Here is a 21,055-nt window from a genome sequence, read left to right on the forward strand (position 1 = left end):
TTTTCACGCAGAACAAAAATACGGATCACAAAGTTGATAAAATGTTCGCATAAATTCTGTTGTATAATGTAAAACAAGATATTTTGCAGCAGATACTTCACTCCCAGATGATATGTGCAGAAAATATGAATACATCATGAAATATAAATATAATACTCACAGAAATTAAATCATACACATTTTGGTTGAATCGATAGAGCGTCGGACAAACTTTCTGGGTAAGTTTTGAGTATACTGTGTTGTAGACTATGATCTAGAATTCGTTAATTCCCCACCCCCGAGATAAACAATGGTATTGCATTTAGAGATGGTTTCGTATGTGACAAATTTTCCGAGGGCCTGACAAGTACTATGTCTGGTCCCTTATTTGAAATATACGTTTTAATTAATGATTGAATGAAAACTTTGTCACCGAATAAGAACTTGGTGATTCTCTTTTAATTAGAAATATAATAATGCAGTACAGGACCAATTATCCAGCAAGCTTGGGACCGGAAGTAACCCGGATTTCTGGATTTTCCGGTTTTCTGAACACTGTATTAATATATATTTATAATATAGAATAAAACATGAAGAAACAGAACAGATTCGAATTAATATACATCTAAAGCAGTTTCTATTCAATATTCATTAACCCACTGAAAACTTTAAACGAAGAAAAGTTAATAACATGGTTTTATTTAACAGACACAGGTACAAATTAACACATTTCTAAAGTGGACGAAATTATCTTAAGCATACTGTTTGCAAGTTAACCAATTTCAAAAGTAGGGTCTGTTTGATTAGTACAGGGCACAGTATATTGCATTATATTGTATTCTATTACCGAATTTCTAGAGATCCAATAGAGTAATTTGTTTTATACACTATTCAGTTTTCATTTACGAGGGTCGGCTGAAAAGTCCATAGGCTGATGAAGCTACTCCCATCGAATGTGACCAAATGAGGTTTATTTTTCAACGTAGACCTCATTACAGTCCATACACTGCTTCCATCAGTGTTGCAATGCTTAGGTCCAATTATTGAAGAAAAAAAAAAGTCAGTCATCAACTGCCGACATGACATCATCATCAATAGTTCCCAGCCTAGTGTTGAGGTGAAATGATAGTCAAATGAGGTCAGATCAGGAGAATAAGGGAAGTTGATAAACCAGTTCAAAGCCACAGTCACGCACAACATCTATTGAAACTTGTGTACTAGAGCGTCATTCCCTAATGTAGCACTGATGTTAGAATGAATGTCCTCGGGGACTAAACCCTTTTCCTGCAGTTACTTGATAACAGCACGATGTCAAATTCTGTCCATTTTCAAGAGTAATCGTTATTAGTTACATTTGAAGTTTTTTTAAACTGGAAAGCAACAATGCTGCTATTAATAAGGAGAGCTGAGACTAATGCATGTCAGATTTTACAGTTTAAGCATCACTTCTTCATAGACAGCCTATGATCTTTTCCATCCACCCTCACAGTTTACTCTGATGGAGAACATTCATGATTCAATGACTATCCTACCTTTTAATCAAATGTAGGGTGTCTAGAACCACAATTTGCAAAGCATACTCTTTTTCTTCACAACGTGAGTTAATAATTTGCAGTGAATTAGACAACTATTTCTAGCAGGTTAAGCATCCCCGTATAAACTTCCCATTGGTTCACTTTGTACATTGTAGAAAGATATAATCGAGAAGTTCCTTTCTTTAGTTATCGTCAATGACGAACATCCGACTCTAATTGAACCAAACTTTGATTACTAACCTACTTGAATATCCAAAAATCTTATTTAGTTTCAGCTTCGATGGAGTTAAATCTTCTAATTTCAAGATGTCTATTGATTTCACAATATAATATAACATTGTGTTTATACAGCTACATTAATAGAATTTCAATATAATTATGAGAATCATTTTCAGTGAGAAATATTTTCTGGAAGTCTTTAAGAACTATCACACTCATGTGACATAGGTAACGTACAGAATGTAAAATACAATAATAGAACATAGAATACCGGATTCGGAGTGTAAGTGTTAACTAGTGATGCAGACGACGTGTTCTATGAAAGAGCTCTGGTGCGCATGAATCACAGCATCAATTGTTACCGTATTTGAGCAGGAATTGTTATGATTTACATTCGGTCGCAAATTCATTCTATAAAGCAGGATTTCTGCAGATACTTTGCTTTCATCACACATCTCAGTGATTTACAGATAATCAGTAGTGATTTCAGATGATGAACTCACGCATTTCAGGCATATTTGTCCACGAATAATAGAAAAAAAAATCGTAAATCTCCTAAAAAGATTATATTGCCAATACATATCAGCGTGAAGATTACCCACTGTAGGAAGAGGTTGAAAACGGGAGATTGTTGAAATATTTATTTCTATCTCGTATAAATACCTAGAAATTGAGATACAGAAGAAGAACAAATAGTGACAGATTCCAGCTTAGCAGAGAAGGGTTATTATTTTACATAGGAAAATCGAATGTGCGTACAGTTGCTTGCGTAGTGTTATTTCATCATACAATTGTAACATTTACGTGTGCACAAATAAGAGAGAGAGAGAGAGAGAGAGAGAGAGAGAGAGAGAGAGAGAGAGAGAGAGAGAGAAAGATTGGGAGAGAGAGAGAGTGACAGAGAAAAAATAGTGAGAGAGTGGGAGAGAGAGAACACAGAAGATAAGAGAAGGCATTTTAAAATTGTTTGAAAAATATAAATCTTATAGAAGTTAATTGGCAAAAACTATTCACTTTCTTTAGAAATAAATTTTTTGATTTTATTTGGAATTTAACTCCATCCAAGGATTCTATCCACAATTTTGTGCGTGTCTTTGATGGATAGAAATTAAATCAATGTTACGGATCTGAAACTTTGAATTTGATTATCTTAATTTTTTTACTATTTTCAAAGATTTTAGTCACACCATGACCAATGCTTGGTCTACTGTTTTTTGATTGATTTCACTAGAGATGAATTTCAGAATTGGTTCTGTCGTTAAACGAACGTAATTTGAGAAGAACTATATCAGACAGGACAATTTTGTTCGATTATCAAATAATTTGTACATTGTATATTCGAGAGCAGAATTTTAAAAAATGTGATTTAATCAAATTCTTTAATATCACAACAACGATGATTTAATGATGAGGTGTTTAAATAAATCTTCTCTTTTGTTCTGTTCTGGGATATGCATTGTTTTGATTCTCTTAATGTATACAAGACCCAGAGGACATTATGTTTAATACTTCATTGGAAGTTGGATATACGTGGATTTCCATGAAGTTGTAGGCATCAAATTTCTAACATATCTACAACATTTATACATACATATATGCATGCATACATGCACACATATGTATATGTTTTCCACAGGGTTAATTTTTTGGAGCTACACCTCATCATGAAATGATGAAATTTCTTTGTTTCAAATGCTTATAATCTTTCATATGCTTATGATGTTGCAAATGCTTATAATTATTTTTGTGAGAATATATCTTCTTCATCTGAATACATTCGGGTACTCTGTACATATGCATGTGTATAAACACAACTGAAGATTCAAAGTAGATGAAAATATTTTTAAGTATTTCACCTCTGATGGTGGGGGTTAAAAAACTCAGCTCACATAATCTTACATAATCTACCAAATATTCATATGCAGATTATCCACAATATATTACTTGATTGTCGTGACGAATATAAAGAAATCAGTTGAAGAAAAAGAATTATGCCTGTTTTGTCAGGATCAGCTCATCAATAAAATGAGAACAAAATAACAACAAATTCATAATGAAAAGCACAGTCATGGCCGTGTCTTGAAGACGTTTGCTTTGAACCACGTGTTCACTCCTACTGCGCTGCACTTTGGGCGAGTGATTTCTACTATAGCCACGAGCCTATGAAGGCTTTGTGAGTGAATTCGTCAGGCCAAAAAATGTGGAAACACATCGTATGCATACATGTATGTATGTATACATGTATGCATTCATGTATGTAGGTATGTATGTGTATATGTATGTATGTATGTATGTATGTATGTATGTATGTATGTATGTATGTATCTATCTATCTATCTATCTATCTATCTATCTATCTATCTATCTAACAAAAGACAATAGAATAAAATAAAATGAATTTCGTTACACAGTGCAATAATTAATACCGATTGGTCATTCAATTTTACCATCATCAGGAAAGGCGTTCGTTGTATATAGATCTGCTGATATGAAGTGTGCGGGTTCGCACACGAATACGCACATATTAAAAAGAACATATTTTTCAAAATCATATATGGAAACATGTAATGAGAAGAAATCCCTGTACATACCGAAGTATCTGGAAATGTTCTTTTGAGACGTTTTCAAACGAAAATTGGATCTAAATATAATTTTCAAAGATTTAGATTGTATACATTTTTTGGAAGAAGAATAAATAATTCATAAATAAAGTATGTATATTCAATTTTGAAATAAATTACTTGCATCAAATCTATGTTTTTAGATTTCTATGATGTGTTATTTTTTGTTGATAAGGAAGCAAGTTTGCAATATAGTATTGACTCTATTATGAGAGCAGTCAAATAAATTGTATTTATGTGTGTGTAGGTACGTACTTATGTATGTATGTATGTATGTATGTATGTATGTATGTATGTATGTATGTATGTATATACAAAAATAAATGACTATCTGTAAATATATGTGTGTATATACGCAGTAAAATATAATTTCATGTATATTTTATCTATCTATCTATCTATCTATCTATCTATCTATCTATCTATCTATCTATCTATCTATTTGCCTGTCTGTCTGTCTATCTATTTGCCTGTCTGTCTGTCTATCTATTTGCCTGTCTGTCTGTCTATGTATCTATCCATTGAAATTGTAAAATGAAGAAATGAGTATATAGACACTCATGCACTCACACACGTTCAAACACAGATGGAAAACCAATTAAATTATGTAAATGTATCGAATTCAACATCAGTAAATATTTAGTTTTCTCCGTGGTGATCAAATATAATACATACATACATACATACATACATACATACATACATACATACATATATACATACGAATTGTGACTGACGGTGCATTGTACCATCTACATTGCTAGAAGTAAGATGTGCTCCAGCAAGGCCGCAGTCAAATGACTGAAACAAGTAAAAGAGTAAAAGAGTATATACATATATATCGGAGACCCTCTTCGATCACGAATGACCATGAGATTGCACCAAGAAAGTTACCCTCCGAGGCACAAGTCCAGGCAAGGTTGTTTATAGAAGGCCAGTAGTCACCCAGGCATAACAACCTCCCCTCTCCACGCCACCGATGTAACCCAAGGGAAAGGCAAAGGCGGATACAGCTTGGAACCAGTGACGTCGCAACTCATTACAACAGCTGAGTGAACTGGAGTTACGTGGAAGAAAGTGTCTTGCCCAAGAACACAACACGCAACCTGGTCCGGGATTCGAACTTACAACCGCACGGTCGGAAGTTCGACGCTCTAAGCACTGAGCTATGAATCTTCACAAACAAGCACATACATACATACATATATATATATATATATATAAATATATATATATATATATATATATATATATATATATATATATATATATATATATATATATATATATATATATATATATATATATATATATATATATATATATATATATATATATATATATGAAGATAAGCAACAAAAAATCAATAGGTTATAGCAGTACGTACGTTTCGTACTAGGTCCATTTATTCATGTAGTGAGAACACCACAGAAAATACAATGAAAATGTACTCCTCAGCTGCATAATGGAATTTCATTTTAGAAATTCTGGTACCTCAAATATTTTAAGTACCACATTTAATCTTTTGATTAAATCTATATTATATATATATATATATATATATATATATATATATATATATATATATATATATATATATATATATATAGTTGAACAGATATGTATTTATGTATTTATGCATGGATATATATATATATATATATATATATATGGTGGTTGTCTACTCCTTAAACAGAGTTTGACCACCTCCTGCACCTACACCTTAGCCCTTTCATGACGTCTGATGTGGCTTTTTAAACCAGACAGTGTTTTGAAAAAACACCCACACAGATTGCACCTCTGCTTTGAACTACCAATACCGGCAAGTAAGTTCTGCTCATTGTGGATCCTAACATGTCTTTTAAGACCCCCATTGGATTTGCAAACCCTCTGGCACACACCACATTCAAACGTGTGCACAGACATATAATCAGAATAGCTGGATGAGGTTTGTTTTCCATGGGTTCGCAGGTGAGATTTGAGGCCAGCCAAGGACAGACATGGTCTGTCACAGACTGTGCACACAAAAAGGTCCTTGTCATTCACCTTCTCAGTCTTTACATTTTTCCTTAAATGTCTCTTGAGCCCTGCTTGCATCATCCTGGCCTCTTCAAATGCTTTCACTCCACTCCACACCCTTGTTCGCCATCCAACTCGATCTGAAGCGAGGACTTCTATATCTTTTGGAGCCATTCCAATTGACTTCATAGCAGTCCTTATGTCATCCTTAAACCTTTTTTTAGGTTTATGCCGATAACGTTTCCCCTCTGCAAGCTCACCATAAAACAGCTGTTTCGGCATGCGTTCATCTGCCATTCGAATAATATGGCCACACCATCACAATTGGTTCCTCAAAATCATGGCTTTAATTGAGGGGATGCCTGCAGATGCAAGGATATCTGTGTTTGGAGTAAAAGAATTCCATTTAATTCTTAAAATATGACGAAGGCATTTTTGGTGGAATTTTTCTAACATTTTAAAATGCCTTTCATAACAGGTCCAAGTTTCACAGGAATACAATAGGGATGTTAAGACAAATGATTTGTAAAGAGCCAGCTTTGTATTGTTATTTATATGTCGCTGACGCCAGACGCGTGACTCCAAGCCACCAAATGCTTTTGCTGCCCTTTGAATTCGCAGGTGTATTTCCGTATGAAGATTTCCATCATCTTGAACAGAGCTTCCCAGGTAGACAAATGAATTGACAACCTCAAGTAACTTTCCCTTAACAAAAATTTTAGGGGAGTTACAAACAGCACCATACGCAGGTTGATACATTACAACTGTTTTTTTCAGATTGATGGTCAGGCCAAAATCATCACAAGCTGCATCAAATGCAGATACAAGGGATTGCAGACCCGATTCAGAATGACTAACCAGATCGCAATCGTCAGGATACAAAAGTTCCCTAATAAGTGAAGTAAAAACCTTCGTTTTAAACTTCAGTCGGGTCAAATTAAAAACATTCCGCGTTGTTCGATATTTTATGTAGATACCCTCCTCAGAGTTTTGAAAGGAATGTGACACCACAACGGCAAAGTATATTGCAAAGAGGGTGGGTGCATCAAGGTCTCCCTGCTTTACTCCATTTTCCACAGCAAAAGATTCAGAAAGCCTACCACCAAAATTAACCCTAGCTCTCATATCCTGATGCAAAGCCTTGACCATGTTTATAAAATTTTCTGGGCAACCAATTTTCCCCAGAATTAGCCACAGAGCACTTCGATTAACAGTATCGAATGCTTTGTTCAAATCAACAAAGCAATGATACAGAGCAAGATTCTGTTCAATGCACTTCTCCTGTAATTGTCTGACAGTAAAGATACAATCAGCTGTGCCCCTGGAGGAACGAAAACCACACTGAGACTCAGACACCATACTTGGAACTATAAAGGTATTTAAACTTTCTAACAAAATGCGGGCGAGCACCTTTCCAACCACATTTGTACCTATCATCATAGGTGTACTAGGTTTTGTACCAACAAAGTTTCACAAAAACTTAAGAATACTCGGTTTCATGGAAAAAGCGCGAAAGAAACTGTCGCAGATTCTCCAAATCTAAGCAATTATTAGTACAGTGAAGATTTGCAAGACATTCCAAAAATTCTCCAGAGAGATTCTTATGTGAATAGATGCACACCCTTTGGTGTATGCATTTGCCGTTCAACCAAGACACCAACTCAACCACATATTTAAAAACACCGGAAATTCTCTTAACTCAAAAAGTCATGTTGCCTTTTTTGTGACCGGCTTCATCTCTCTCAAGTGTTTAAATTACACTGAAAAAAAAAAAACATATATACATACAAACACACACACGTGCACGCATGCGCGCACGCACACACACATACACACACACACATACACACACACAGACACAAACACACACACGCGTATTATATCTATATATCTATACACACACACACATATGTATGTGTGTATATAGATATTTCTACATATGTATACATAATATTTCTTTTAGAGATGCGGCTATTTCCAGTTTCGCTAGAATCTTTGCTAATCCTGCTCCACTTCGGTATCGCACACTTTTCTTTCTTACTTGAAAACTCAAACTTTCACACATGCACACATATACATCTTATAATGAAATCGTTAAAAACCTTTATACACTAAATAAATGGTGATATGTACGTTTGTGATTTACACAATTTTTGATTGTCGAATTATAACAAGACGCCTTAAAGCAAATTTTATTTGAATCGATGGATACTTGATTTTTTATCACATTGACAAAGAAATCTAGAAAAATCTTATAATTAATGTTTCTCGCCAGTCGGTGGAAATATCTCGGAGCGTCCAATTTAACACTGTCCTTAGCTATAATTACTTTTTCATATACACTTATTTTTGTTGAAAAAATAATTAATCTAAATATTTGTTTATATTTCTTGCATGGTTTAAGCAATGAAATATTTATATAGAACTGAATTTTGAAATTCATTATATTAAAAGCGTCTTTTCACACACGCACACGCACACGCACGCACGCTCAAACACACACACACACAAAACCACACACACACACACACGGAATTAAGACGTAGCTTCCATTCCACGCATTTATCCATGAGGTTACGTCTCATATGCATAAAGTTTGTGATAGTTGTGACTTATTTAGCACCAATAAGTGAATATCAAGTGTCTGGTTGTGAGTATCGGGGGCAAGAATTGCCTCCATGTTTAAAATGGGTGACTGTTAGTCTGCTTGTGTGTGGGTAGATTTCCTTTGCAAAAGATTGTTGTGACGACAGAGCGCAGGAAAAGTGCTTGAAATATGGATATGTTGTTTTGTGTGTGTGTGTGTGTTTGTGCGTGCGTGCGTGCGTGTGCGTGTGCACAGTATAGTATGTTGCAATAATATAGAGTCGAATTTGTCTAGCTTACCTGTTTGTGTTCTCTTCTGAGAAATGTATGAATATGCTAGAGTAAGAAGAAAAGCTGGTTAACTAGACTCCAGCTCGATTATGCTAGAGACAGAGGTGTTATCCAACGCTTTAAGTTAGATTTCTTGGTATGTGGGCAAGATGTTTTATGGTGTACGTCGGAATACTTGATAACTTTAGATTTTGCGAGTAAAAAAACTGCACTTTGCTGCCTCCCTCAGTTTGTTTCCGTGCCATTTCCCGAACGTGCAATCTTAATGTGGTATCGTCCGCTCCACAATCATTTAGGTCACAAACTTTGAAAAGAAGTTTGAGTAGTGTTTCTGTATATGCTTGAACGAGTAAATGTGTTGTGTATTATAAGTCATAGAATAGGTTGTCGACTAAGATGCCTTGATAGTATTGCCTTTCATACTGTGATATACAGCTTGTGGCTTTCAGGATAACTTTCGGTTTATCATTTTTGGTTCATGTAAGTTTTTGCAATAACGAGATTTTTCACTTACTGCTCATAGACCGTGTTTGGTGGTGATAGGTATTCCTGTGAATGTTTTTCGACGGCTATTCCTTTTCAATGCATTTCTTATTCAGAGGAGAGTTGGCTGCTTTTCTGAAATTACATCCACGTTCTGATGAACGTTTATAGCTCTCCGTATTTATTTGACGAGGTTCTATGATTGGCTATGCCTTGGAAGCTAAACTGCAACCCGTCTTACATAACCAAGACATTGTTTCGGTATATTTATTCCATGAATAATTCTACCTCTCATTTTCTACCAAAAATTCGTTTCGTGTCTTTCCCCATAACATAACAAATCGATCCACATCCTTTCACGAATATTCACTGAGGTTCCCTCCAATAAAAAGGGTCTCTGTACTTGAAAATCTTTCTTGTGGAATTCTCTTCCTTGTTTCTCAGAAAAATTCGTTCCCTGCTCTTTTAAATGTCATGCTAAACAGTTTAATATTCTTAGGCCAGCTTCTTAGATTCTTCTCTGACTTTTCAACATTCTAGGTGGTTACTTTGAGGTTTGTCACAATGGTGGGTGCTTGCTGCCGTTTGGAAGTGATTTTCAATGAAAAAAAATGAAAAAAAACAAACAAAAATATATATACACATACTACGACTAACGTACGCACATATTCAAGTGATAAACATACATACACACATTCAATGTTCGCACACATTTACAATTCAGGCAAACCTCTCCATACAAACACATATGCAAATACACATGCATATGCACACATAACTACACACGTATAATAACACAACAGCATACTCAACAATAGAACTTCACACTCACACACTTACACACACATATGCACTTACACAAACACATATACACACATACACTTACACATACCCATGCACATACACATACGTGCACATGCACACACTTATATACACACACATACAATTACACGTACTCAGGCGCACACAGACACACGCACATGCACACACTCATAGACACATACACTTAAACATAGACACACACACACACACATACCCACATTCATGTCACAGGCTGATGCAGATGCCGCTACACAACAGAAGAGTACTCCGCAATATACACGCACAACAGTCCATCAAAGAATATAGCAACACACACACACCATAAGCAACCAAATAAGCATGCACATACATTCACACTAATTTTCAATATCGTTTGAGACTCGCAGTAGGAAGTTTTGTCCTTTGTAACGTTTTAAGATCTTTTGTTTATCTCTTCTTGTTTTCTGTTTCCTCTCGTGTCGTTTTATTCTTTGATGTAGAACGTGCGCCCGAAACGCTACAACAGTTCTACTTTCTATGATTCTGAGCATACACAAATAACAAAGGAAATATTTAATTCCGTTTTGATGCATACTTACATACATATATTTATACACATGTACGCGTATATATGTATATGCATATATGTATATGTGTGTGTGTGTGTGTGTGTGTGTGTGTGTGTATGTGTGTGTGTGTGTGTGTGCGTGTGCATAAATATATGTATACATATAACCTTAAATATGTACATATTTATGTATATATATATATATATATATATATATACATATATATGTAATATATGTGACAATTATTCGGATGCCATAATAATTGTCACATATTATATTACAGATAAATTCCTCTATTTACATAATATCGAGGTCTCATTCATTCTTTTGTTGTCATACGGTTACTATATATATATATATATATATATATATATATATATATATATATATATATATATATATATATATATATATATATATATAAAACTATATACAAGTGTATCAAATGCCATATATAATAAATTCTTGATACATTGAAATTATCTCCGTCTCGAAGACGTATCATAATTGCCAATTGGCAACTGAGACTAGCTCCTATTGTGAATCTTGATATTCAAGAATTTCTCCAAAAGTAAATGCCATTAAGGGATGCCAAACAGCAGGTTTATTGCCTGGTGAGAAGAAGACCGTTGTGTATACATCTATTTTGTTCAATGACTTCCATCACTATGACAATTGTCCGACTTTAACTTCAGCAGCTGAAGGACCATATATTTTGCATAAAGATAGAAAACCTTGATGCCTTAAATAATCCGCATAATTTAAGATATATGAGCTAAGAGAAAGAACACAAAGTTTCCATTAGGATATATTTGAATAACATTGATGTGTACGGGTATTATTAGGATTGCGAAAATAGATCCATTTTTCGCCCATGGATTTGTCATCAGTTGTAGGCAAATGTTCACACGCCATTGGGCTTGGTCGTTGGTCAGTTCATGAAGAAATTTTCGACAGTGTCTGTTCAAAGGACTGATGATAATTTGTGAAGAATCAAGTTCTGCCGACAATGTACATGTGCTTGTGATTGGATGTTGTTCCACTATTTGAAGCAAGGTTTAATACTCCACAACAGAAGATCTTCTTGACGTCGGTCTGTCTTCGAGTCTGGAGTCACTTTCCTTGAAACATTTGCACCAGATGTTTGCCACACGTTCATTGACAGTTCCTGGGACTTCTACGTCATTAATTTCTTTTGCCGCTGTACTTTCGCTCACTCCTTTTTTCCCGTAAGTTTGCCTGAAATGGATGAAATTGCAATTTTTCCACCACTCATTATGAATGCCATAAAATAAACAATGAATTATATTAATTTATTATGTGTACATAACATATCTTACAGTAAAATCTATTTTTCACCTGCAAGCGCATTAATTTCTATATTTTATCTGAAAATTCATTTCTATTTGACATTATTTCAATGTTACTGCAACCAATCTCAGCTGTTGGTCTCTACTATATCCCTGAGAACGTATTTCAATGACCAAAGGAATAAAACGAGGTGAAAAGAAAACCTATTAAGCATAGCTAATTGGTGGTTCTACCGTGCGATATCGGTCTGATGTCGTGTAAACTTTAGTGGATATCAGTTGATAAAGTAAATTCTGTTGTTGTAGTTGTTAGTTGTTATTTCCACCACTAGCTACAATATATATATCTTGATATTTTATCTTTTACTTATTTCATTCCTTTTTGACTGCAGTCATGCTGGGGCACTGCCTTGGAGGGTTTTGTTTGAAAAATCAACTCCAGGACCTACTTTTGAAACCTGATACTAAGTCTGTCGTTGTCTTATGCCGGTTGTCGAGCGGTGGTGGGGGTCAAACAGAGACAAAGACACGTATGCATATATGTATATATATATATATATATATATATATATATATATATATATATATATATATACGACGGGCTTCTTTCAGTTACCATCTATGAAATCTACTTACAGGAGTTTCGTCGGCCCGAGGCTATAGTAGATGCCCAAGGTGCTACACAGTAGAATTGAACTCAGGACTATGTGGTTGAGAAACAAGCTTCTTACCGCACGGTCACGCCTGCGATGTTTTATACATATGTATACGTATATATAAATACGTATATATATATATATATATATATATATATATATATATATATATATATATATATATATATATATACATACGTATATATATATATATATATATATATATATATATATATATATATATATATATATATATATATATATATATATATATATATATATATATATATATATATATATATATATATATATACACACATTCACACACACACACACACACACACACATATATAAACTAAAAGGTATAATGAATAAACGCTGCAATCGGTCAAACCAACTTTATATCATTCCCAAATTATCAAAAATCGAATATAGATATATATTAAAACAATAGGGCACCCAATGGTAAAGTACAACAGTACAAAATATACACATATATACGAATAAAATGTGGTAAAACCTAAAAGGGTAATACGAATGAAGTCGAATGAAGAAAAATATATAGAATAAATTAATACATAATAAAGGCGGCTAAAAATTTAAGGCTATGGCCATAAAACAATATAAACATATAAAAATACAAGAATATAAATATAAAAAATAAAGTGTATAGGAGTTTATACAAGGAGAGGAGACCACCATGTGAATTCCTTACATGCTGGGAAGGGCAATCAAAACTGAAACCACGAAAGAGATATTCTTACAGTGTACATTGCCTGTAGGACACTCGAATGAATAAAAATCTCAGTTAAGCCTACAAACATGAATTTCACCTATATACCTATATACCTATATATATATATATATATATATATATATATATATATATACATATATATGTAATATATGTGACAATTATTCGGATGCCATAATAATTGTCACATATTATATTACAGATAAATTCCTCTATTTACATAATATCGAGGTCTCATTCATTCTTTTGTTGTCATACGGTTACTATATATATATATATATATATATATATATATATATATATATATATATATATATATATATATATATATATATATAAAACTATATACAAGTGTATCAAATGCCATATATAATAAATTCTTGATACATTGAAATTATCTCCGTCTCGAAGACGTATCATAATTGCCAATTGGCAACTGAGACTAGCTCCTATTGTGAATCTTGATATTCAAGAATTTCTCCAAAAGTAAATGCCATTAAGGGATGCCAAACAGCAGGTTTATTGCCTGGTGAGAAGAAGACCGTTGTGTATACATCTATTTTGTTCAATGACTTCCATCACTATGACAATTGTCCGACTTTAACTTCAGCAGCTGAAGGACCATATATTTTGCATAAAGATAGAAAACCTTGATGCCTTAAATAATCCGCATAATTTAAGATATATGAGCTAAGAGAAAGAACACAAAGTTTCCATTAGGATATATTTGAATAACATTGATGTGTACGGGTATTATTAGGATTGCGAAAATAGATCCATTTTTCGCCCATGGATTTGTCATCAGTTGTAGGCAAATGTTCACACGCCATTGGGCTTGGTCGTTGGTCAGTTCATGAAGAAATTTTCGACAGTGTCTGTTCAAAGGACTGATGATAATTTGTGAAGAATCAAGTTCTGCCGACAATGTACATGTGCTTGTGATTGGATGTTGTTCCACTATTTGAAGCAAGGTTTAATACTCCACAACAGAAGATCTTCTTGACGTCGGTCTGTCTTCGAGTCTGGAGTCACTTTCCTTGAAACATTTGCACCAGATGTTTGCCACACGTTCATTGACAGTTCCTGGGACTTCTACGTCATTAATTTCTTTTGCCGCTGTACTTTCGCTCACTCCTTTTTTCCCGTAAGTTTGCCTGAAATGGATGAAATTGCAATTTTTCCACCACTCATTATGAATGCCATAAAATAAACAATGAATTATATTAATTTATTATGTGTACATAACATATCTTACAGTAAAATCTATTTTTCACCTGCAAGCGCATTAATTTCTATATTTTATCTGAAAATTCATTTCTATTTGACATTATTTCAATGTTACTGCAACCAATCTCAGCTGTTGGTCTCTACTATATCCCTGAGAACGTATTTCAATGACCAAAGGAATAAAACGAGGTGAAAAGAAAACCTATTAAGCATAGCTAATTGGTGGTTCTACCGTGCGATATCGGTCTGATGTCGTGTAAACTTTAGTGGATATCAGTTGATAAAGTAAATTCTGTTGTTGTAGTTGTTAGTTGTTATTTCCACCACTAGCTACAATATATATATCTTGATATTTTATCTTTTACTTATTTCATTCCTTTTTGACTGCAGTCATGCTGGGGCACTGCCTTGGAGGGTTTTGTTTGAAAAATCAACTCCAGGACCTACTTTTGAAACCTGATACTAAGTCTGTCGTTGTCTTATGCCGGTTGTCGAGCGGTGGTGGGGGTCAAACAGAGACAAAGACACGTATGCATATATGTATATATATATATATATATATATATATATATATATATATATATATATATATACGACGGGCTTCTTTCAGTTACCATCTATGAAATCTACTTACAGGAGTTTCGTCGGCCCGAGGCTATAGTAGATGCCCAAGGTGCTACACAGTAGAATTGAACTCAGGACTATGTGGTTGAGAAACAAGCTTCTTACCGCACGGTCACGCCTGCGATGTTTTATACATATGTATACGTATATATAAATACGTATATATATATATATATATATATATATATACACACATTCACACACACACACACACACACACACATATATAAACTAAAAGGTATAATGAATAAACGCTGCAATCGGTCAAACCAACTTTATATCATTCCCAAATTATCAAAAATCGAATATAGATATATATTAAAACAATAGGGCACCCAATGGTAAAGTACAACAGTACAAAATATACACATATATACGAATAAAATGTGGTAAAACCTAAAAGGGTAATACGAATGAAGTCGAATGAAGAAAAATATATAGAATAAATTAATACATAATAAAGGCGGCTAAAAATTTAAGGCTATGGCCATAAAACAATATAAACATATAAAAATACAAGAATATAAATATAAAAAATAAAGTGTATAGGAGTTTATACAAGGAGAGGAGACCACCATGTGAATTCCTTACATGCTGGGAAGGGCAATCAAAACTGAAACCACGAAAGAGATATTCTTACAGTGTACATTGCCTGTAGGACACTCGAATGAATAAAAATCTCAGTTAAGCCTACAAACATGAATTTCACCTATATACCTATATACCTATATATATATATATATATATATATATATATATATATATATATCATTATAAATATACAGGGATTAGCAATTGAGTTGCTTCTTCAACATACTGAAAATTTAGAAATAGCAGTAAAAAAACTACTGATTCCAAACTACAAATTTTCTCTAAAGTGGATGGCGATATTTATGGCACACATAGAACAAAAAACCGGAGGGAAAAGCGTAAACAAGCCAAGCTTTTAGTTAATTGGATACGAATCGTTTCATGGTTAAGTGAATAGAAATTTCACTATTCCAATCTTCAGCCTCAATATTCTGATAAGTTTGAAAGTGTCTCTAAAAAAATTCACGGTAATCTTTGGCCATGCGACACCAAAAATCAACGATAAGAAAGGCACTTACGAATTCATCGGCTAGCGAGTTCAGGCACCTCACCTCAAAAGAAATCTATTCCATGTGCGTCACAAATAGTCCCGTATGAAAAAAAGTTCCGTGTCGAAACTGGATTACGGTTTAGCCATCTAACTTAGAGATATCAAATATAAAATATACAAGAATAAGGGCAGAGAATCGTCAATTAATAATAGAATTAATAATTAACAATTCTGCCAAGTAGTTCAGTATGAAAAAAACCTTTATCGGTAAGACTATTTATCATTATAAATATACAGGGATTAGCAATTGAGTTGCTTCTCCAACATACTGAAAATTTAGAAATAGCAGTCAAAAAACTACTGATTCCAAACTACAAATTTTCTCTAAAGTGGATGGCGATATTTATGGCACACATAGAACAAAAAATCGGAGGGAAAAGCGTAAACAAGCCAAGCTTTTAGTTAATTGGATACGAATCGTTTCATGGTTAAGTGAATAGAAATTTCACTATTCCAATCTTCAGCCTCAATATTCTGATAAATTTGAAAGTGTCTCTAAAAAAATTCACGGTAATCTTTGGCCATGCGACACCAAAAATCAACGATAAGAAAGGCACTTACGAATTCATCGGCTAGCGAGTTCAGGCACCTCACCTCAAAAGAAATCTATTCCATGTGCGTCACAAATAGTCCCGTATGAAAAAAAGTTCCGTGTCGAAACTGGATTACGGTTTAGCCATCTAACTTAGAGATATCAAATATAAAATATACAAGAATAAGGGCAGAGAATCGTCAATTAATAATAGAATTAATAATTAACAATTCTGCCAAGTAGTTCAGTATGAAAAAAACCTTTATCGGTAAGACTATTTATCATTATAAATATACAGGGATTAGCAATTGAGTTGCTTCTCCAACATACTGAAAATTTAGAAATAGCAGTCAAAAAACTACTGATTCCAAACTACAAATTTTCTCTAAGGTGAGGTGAGGTGCCTGAACTCGCTAGCCGATGAATTCGTAAGTGCCTTTCTTATCGTTGATTTTTGGTGTCGCATGGCCAAAGATTACCGTGAATTTTTTTAGAGACACTTTCAAATTTATCAGAATATTGAGGCTGAAGATTGGAATAGTGAAATTTCTATTCACTTAACCATGAAACGATTCATATCCAATTAACTAAAAGCTTGGCTTGTTTACGCTTTTCCCTCCGGTTTTTTGTTCTATGTGTGCCATAAATATCGCCATCCACTTTAGAGAAAATTTGTAGTTTGGAATCAGTAGTTTTTTGACTGCTATTTCTAAATTTTCAGTATGTTGGAGAAGCAACTCAATTGCTAATCCCTGTATATTTATAATGATAAATAGTCTTACCGATAAAGGTTTTTTTCATACTGAACTACTTGGCAGAATTGTTAATTATTAATTCTATTATTAATTGACGATTCTCTGCCCTTATTCTTGTATATTTTATATATATATATATATATATATATATATATATATATATATATATATATATATATATATATATATATATATATATATATATAATAGAGTTATTAATATTTCTAAGTCTCTCTAAAGGAGACTACGGCAGCGGTACTGGAAATTAATAGTTATCGCCAAGCCAACATGGCAGTCCCAAAATTAGGACGAAAGCTGCCGTGAATTAGCTCCAAGAAGCCATCGCCTCTAGCTCTAGGTTATAAAGGACACAGGTTTCGTGTGTCACATAGCTAGCTAGAGGCGATGGCTTCTTGGAGCTAATTCACGGCAGCTTTCGTCCTAATTTTGGGACTGCCATGTTGGCTTGGCGATAACTATTAATATATATATATATATATATATATATATATATGTATATATATATATATATATATATATATATATACATATATATATATATACATACATCGATTTAAATATTCTTTCTATTTGAAAATTGGTAATGAAACATGTGTAGTCGTTTTATTATCATGATCTTATGATATTTACTTTGTATTATATATTACTTATTTATCGTGCTTTTACTTATTAATTTTTCTATATATGACAGTAAATTTTCATCGATGAGTTCATGAACCTTGGTTCTTTTCCCTAAAACTATATATATATAAAGTGAAGTATATTGCCACTTAAGTGTGGCTGACCACTAGGGGTGGATGTTACTGTTGCTTTTAGCCCCAGGAGGACATCTCCTCCAGCTGGCTTATCGACACACTACTGTGTCCTGTTTGTTTTGCCAAGGGAAGTTATCCCTCTCATCGTGATCTGTAGCACGAACGGACCCGGGTTTCAGGGTTATTTCCCTTCGTCAGCGTCCAATAGCCACCGATCTTCAATGAGAGAGATAAATTCTTGGCAACCTTATGTATACTTTTCCAGTGAAATTCTTCACTGATATCGAAAAAGTGAAAACAAGCAATGTTAATTCTCTAAATGAAGTATTAACAGTAACTGCACGATAAAGTGAAGTATATTGCCACTTAAGTGTGGCTGACCCCTAGGGGTGGATGTTACTGTTGCTTTTAGCCCCAGGAGGACATCTCCTCCAGCTGGCTTATCGACACACTACTGTGTCCTGTTTGTTTTGCCAAGGGAAGTTATCCCTCTCATCGTGATCTGTAGCATATATATATATATATATATATATATATATATATATATATATATATATATATATATATATATATATATATATATATATATGAATACATATACATATATAAATATGTATATATCTATGGATATATATTTAAACATATTTGTATATCAATACACACACGTACGCATGCACCCGCATATACTAGTTTAATTTATTAATTAGAGAGATGCATTTGAAGCCACGTGGTTGACATAATCTCGAGCTGGTACGTTCAGAAATATTTGATATTTTGAAGATCATATGAAATCTTGCAGTGATAATGCAAAACGTTAACAGTGTTTGTAAGTTGATAAATCGATTTATATCTTATATGTCTCACTAAAATTGACAAGAATATATGCTGCGACTGTATTTATAAATTTACCATCTGTACTTTATGATTATGCTGAGATATTTTGCCTAAAGGTAGTTAATGTGTGCACAGTTCATGAAAAATTGGTCAAAACTCTTAAAAGAATGAAACGAATAGTGGATCAGGTTCTGTGTCATGATTTGATGAGTTTAAATGAACGCATTTCCTTTTGCCCCTTCACTGTCACTACCCTTCCTTCACTGAATACATTAAAACTCGCCTTATCCTCTGGATTTCCTTCCGTTATATTTTCTCTTCATCTAATTGTCTTTTAGTCCTTAGCTTCTCTTATTTTTTCCCCCATTTTCGACCAATTCTGTCACCAAGTTTAACCTGTTTCACTCTACACCATTACACTCTCCTGCATCGTTTTGCATCCTCTGCCAGTTGCTGTCAATAGCTCTTTTACAGAGGAAGGAATGAAAACACCAGTTACCCCCTTTCCACTTTCATCTCAACAATGAATGATAACTACTTCTGAATCATCGACAAATTCAGTTCTCCGAAGCCTTTTTACTCAGTACTGTCAGTTAATTTCCCAACAAATACAAATTTACCAACGCAGGAAACTAACCTCCTTGCTTCATATTTTATGAGACTGATAATTACTGAGACGAAACTATAAGCAAAAAGAGATAAGTTTGTCACCAGTAGAGTTTAAAAGTGTGGAATATAGGGACTAAACTAATATCTGTAAGGCTTAATCTTAGTCTCTTGTTTTTGAATAATCTCGTCAATATATACTGGTGCACTTCCACTCTTTATATGAAAGAGATTCATAGAAACAATATCTGCGACTTTTTCGTTAAATGCTTCTACGTCATTTCTTTTAAATTAAATTTAAAACATTTTTTTACTTTTTTTCAGGTAAGTGAAATATCCACCAATTTAAATGAAAGACCTGACCTCAGAATGGTATGGCGTCACCTGTAAGCATATTTCTATGTATAAGTTACATATCATATATATTCGGTATATTAAAATTCTGATGTTGTTATATAATGACATATCTGTCTCCATCTTCTCTTCCCATTCATCCATTTGGTTCATTATATACATACATACCCTCATATATATACATACATACCCGAATACACATACGTACATACATACATACATATATATATATATATATATATATATATATATATATATATATATATATATAGTTTTTTTTTAATTACACAGTATATAATTATGACCTACTAATTGCTTTACACAATGGATGTGTTGTCTAGATAGGCTTTAATAACACGCCTAGTGTCTCGAAGCAATCTTCA

At 33.5% G+C, this 21,055-nt stretch overlaps 1 protein-coding gene across 1 annotated transcript in view; it reads left to right on the top strand.

The window, feature by feature from the left end:
- LOC128248585 (atrial natriuretic peptide receptor 3-like) overlaps positions 1–20,830 on the top strand; it is a 423,581-nt gene extending 402,751 nt beyond the window's left edge. The window contains exon 3 of the mRNA XM_089356639.1: positions 20,643–20,830. Within this exon, the coding sequence (XP_089212765.1) occupies positions 20,643–20,650 (8 nt within the window). The 3' untranslated portion in view covers positions 20,651–20,830. The remainder of the gene's footprint in view (positions 1–20,642) is intronic.
- The last annotated feature ends 225 nt before the right edge of the window (positions 20,831–21,055 follow it).

This window comes from Octopus bimaculoides, chromosome 8 (assembly GCF_046866305.1).
Source record: "Octopus bimaculoides isolate indiv1 chromosome 8, ASM4686630v1, whole genome shotgun sequence".
In the NCBI taxonomy this organism is placed as follows: domain Eukaryota; kingdom Metazoa; phylum Mollusca; class Cephalopoda; order Octopoda; family Octopodidae; genus Octopus; species Octopus bimaculoides.